This window comes from Linepithema humile, chromosome 7 (genome assembly GCF_040581485.1).
Source record: "Linepithema humile isolate Giens D197 chromosome 7, Lhum_UNIL_v1.0, whole genome shotgun sequence".
Lineage (NCBI taxonomy): Eukaryota > Metazoa > Arthropoda > Insecta > Hymenoptera > Formicidae > Linepithema > Linepithema humile.
In genome coordinates, this window is record NC_090134.1 from 12070554 (window position 1) to 12074546 (window position 3993).

At 36.2% G+C, this 3993-nt stretch overlaps 1 protein-coding gene across 1 annotated transcript; it reads left to right on the top strand.

Annotated features, from left to right (window-relative positions):
- The first annotated feature begins 481 nt into the window (after positions 1 to 481).
- LOC137001164 (uncharacterized) lies at positions 482 to 3575 on the top strand. Its single transcript, XM_067359521.1, has one exon. The coding sequence runs from the start codon at positions 1155 to 1157 to the stop codon at positions 2979 to 2981; it is 1827 nt and encodes a 608-aa protein (XP_067215622.1). The 5' UTR covers positions 482 to 1154; the 3' UTR covers positions 2982 to 3575.
- The last annotated feature ends 418 nt before the right edge of the window (positions 3576 to 3993 follow it).

Here is a 3993-nt window from a genome sequence, read left to right on the forward strand (position 1 = left end):
TCCCAAAGATACAATTTGCTTTTGACAGTACTCTTTTTTCAAAATTGTCATCTGTCAGCCGATTAAATTTTGCAGCATCAAACATGGTGGCAAAACTGAACATTCTTTCGACTGGAGCCGAAGATGGCAACAGAGTATTATATTTTAAAAATGCCGATTTAATAATTGGGTATGCATGCAAAATTGATATGTCGTTTTTCTGCTCTTGGCAGAAACGTTGAAATTCAATCTCACATGCAGTAACCCCTGTAATATTTTCAACGTTTTCATTGTCGAAATCAAACCCGTCATTACTAATGTCCATCTGATTAATATCTATCAGATTCTGTGATGGAACATTGTAACATGACGCTATTCCATTTTTTTAAACGGTCAATGCGTTATCTCGTGCCGTTTTACTTAGGCATTTCAACCATCTTATTTTAAACTTGGGGTGAGTTGCCGCCGCTACAGCAGCTTGCTTTCCTTCCTCGACAACTTGTAACAAATTCAAAAATCTACAGTGGAAGGAAAAACTATCAAGGTCTATCTTAAATTTACTGAAATACGAACGTAATTAAATTAATTTTTTCCAAATTGATGTTTATAATTAATTTTTGATAATTAAAATTACTTAGTTTTGCTTTCTCGCGTCTGTAACACTCAATATTCTAGGTAATAATTGATGCAATCGATCGTAAATTGTTTTTACCTTCTTTCTAAACTCGTTATTAGTAGATTTATCAATGCTGCGCAATAAATTAGATCTGCGTTGATCATTTTCTGCAATTTATTTTTCGCAGAAATAATTGTTGGTAGCAAGTAGCCAAACTGACATCTACTTCACCCTGAAGAATATCAAGTGCTTCTGCGATTGGCTCAGTGCATTTAACGTACTCCTCTAAGAATCTGTAAAATTAATAACACATTAAGGGGTTAGTGGCAGTCAGTAACTTTGAAAAAATCGATATTTCAATTTTGCCATTTCCTAAAAGTAGCACATTTCAAGAATATTCCCTGAAAGTTTTAAGTTAATTCGATTGAAAGGGGCGGAGTTATAGAGCTGCAACACTTGCTCCTCTAGACTGGTCGGAGGTAGCCCGGCGCCGATGCGGCGCCGGGCTGCTCTCTGCTTTTGTTTATATTTGTTTACAAGTTTATACTTGCATTAGAGTATGATTTTATTCTCACTTCGAGCAGAGCAGTCTTGTAATTTTAAATATTATTTATTTTACGAGTACGCGATGCCACGTTCAAACCAAAAAATTTCTAGAAATAGCCGAAGCTCAGATAGGAATCAAAAATCTCAACCAAAAAAGAGAAAAAACGTATTTAATCCAAAAACGGCGGAGCGCGATCAAAAGGCTTCAAGTGCATCGGCTAAAAAATTGAAAAAACAAGAAGACATTTCCGTGCCAATGGATAATAATAATGATTATAGAATTTTAAATTTCATCACTGTGTTTTCTGCAATTGCTAATGTGGTGAAATGTAAAAGGTGTAACGGAAACGTGAAATTTCAAACAGCAAGTGCACGCGGCCTTGGTTTTAAAATTGCTGTATTGTGTGACAATTGCCCTACACAATACATTGCTTCGTGCCCATTCTTAGGACATTCATATGTAATTAATAGACGTTTCGTATTTGCTCTGAGAATGTTAGGTGTTGGTTTTAAAGGTGCACAAAAGTTTTGTGGATTAATGGATCTGCCGCGTTTTTTAGACAAGAAAACATACCTAATTTTATTGAAGGACATACATAGTGCTTGTGAGACCGCCGCTGGAATTTTTTTGAAAAGAGCCGTAAAAGAAGAAATTACGGAGACTTGCAAGGCTGAAAATGTGGAGGAAACATCAGAATTAACTGTATCCGGCGACGGAACTTGGCATAAACGCGGATATACGTCTTTATATGGTGTTTTTTCAATTATTGGCTATTTTACCGGTAAAGTTGTTGATATAATTGTCAAAAGCAGTTATTGTAAGATGTGTGAATATTGGAAATCTAGAACAAATACTACAGAATTCGAAGAATGGTACAAAACACACAAAGATTTATGTTCTGCAAACCATCAAGGATCTGCAGGAAAGATGGAAGTTGACGGGATCACGGAAATATTCAAACGGTCACAAGAAAAATATGCTGTGAAATATGTTAATTATATAGGCGACGGGGACTCTAAAACGTACAAAGGCATTATAGATGCAGCTCCTTATGGTGAGACTGTGATAAATAAAAAAGAGTGCGTTGGGCATGTCCAGAAACGAATGGGCAGTCGACTAAGAGAGTGTAAGAAAAAAAATAAAGGACTTGGCGGTAAAGGAAAGCTTACCGGAAAAATAATCGATAAACTAAGTGTTTATTACGGTTTAGCCATACGTAGACATTGTGAATCAGTTGAAAAAATGAAAAACGCGATTTGGGCTACGTTTTATCATTACAGCTCAACTGACAAAAGCCCTCAACACAGCAAGTGCCCGGAAGGAGCCGAGTCATGGTGCGAATATCAGCGCGCTAAGGCGACTAACGAACTTGACTCTTACAAACAGAGTTACACGCCGTTACCTGCTGACGTTTTGGAAGCTATCAAGCCCATATATAAAGATCTGAGTAAAGATAAATTACTTAAAAGATGCATCGGAGGATTCACGCAAAACAATAACGAAAGTTTGAATCAAATAGTATGGAAAATAGCTCCAAAAACGTTATCTGCCAGCTTAATGATCGTCGAAATCGCGGGATACATTGCTACCTGTACATTTAATGAAGGCATGAAAGGGATTCTAACAATAATGAATACTATAGGAATTAGTTGCGGCCCTAACGCGCATAATTATGCGGAAAAAGAGGATGCTGCTCGCATACAGCTCAGTAACAAGCGCGCGCATGAGAACACTCGAGAGGGAAGAATGCTCCGCCGCCAACGACAGATCGACATTTTAGAAGCGGCTGTGTCAGCAGAAGGTGTTCTCTATGGCCCTGGAATAGACGACTCAGTGTAAGTTAAAAAAAATTTTTTAATTCAGCCAAATTCAAACTTGAAACTTTAAATGCGTTTTTCTCGAAACGGCATTTTTCAAATCGGTGAGCAAGATTGCTGAAAAACGGTTCAGCTTATTGCTCTGAAATTTTAAAGACTTTTTTTGCACATAATTGCGGGGTCCCTGATCAAAGGATTTTTTTTTTCCTTATATACTTTTTTTTATTCTGAAAATAAACACTTTTTTTTCTTAGGTAAAAATAGATTTTTCACTTTCAATGTCCGCCATTTTGTTTCTAATTAACTTTTTTCAAAATCCTTCGATCAGGGACCCGCAAAACTAATATATTTTCTAAATCCGTCCGTATTTTTGCTTTCAGATGATCCAGTCCCGAGAAATCTTGCTCACCGCAAGCCACCCTTTTTTAAAAGGCCGTCCACGTTATCGGCTGTTATGTCCAAAAAAAGGAATATTTTTACTTGAAAATTTTTCTGAACATTTATTAAAAGTTATCCTATAATATATTTAAATTTGTTTCGTTAAAAGTTTTAATAAATTTCCAAAAAAAATCGCTAAAAAATGCTTTTTTTTAGCCTGCTGACTGCCACTAACTCCTTAACAAATCAGTTGAAAAATTTTCATTTTGCATGTTTTCCAAATTGTGTATATTACATAAAATCGTTCGATGTTAAAGGATTTGCAATATCCATTTGAACATTCAGGATCAGAAGGTTGTCTTTCAACTTTATAAGTTGTTTGAAGCAGTCGAACAACGAATTCCATCGCGTAGCAACGGGTCGTTTCAGTGCTTCTCCCAAAGTTTCGACCACGATCTCATATTTTTTTGGAGATCTCGTCAAGTTCCACAAACTCGTGCATTTCTTTATTACATCGTCGTACAATAATTTCATATTTTCGTGCAAATTGATACTATTTAAAATATCAGTTGTTGCAGCTAAATGCAGAGTGTGGCTAGCACATCTTTGATGAGGAGGTAATAACGGAGAAACATTCCTTCAAAAGATACTATTTC

Coding starts and splice junctions, on each gene's coding strand:
- LOC137001164 (XM_067359521.1), top strand. CDS start 1,155: ATGATTTTATTCTCACTTCGAGCAGAGCAGTCTTGTAATTTTAAATAT.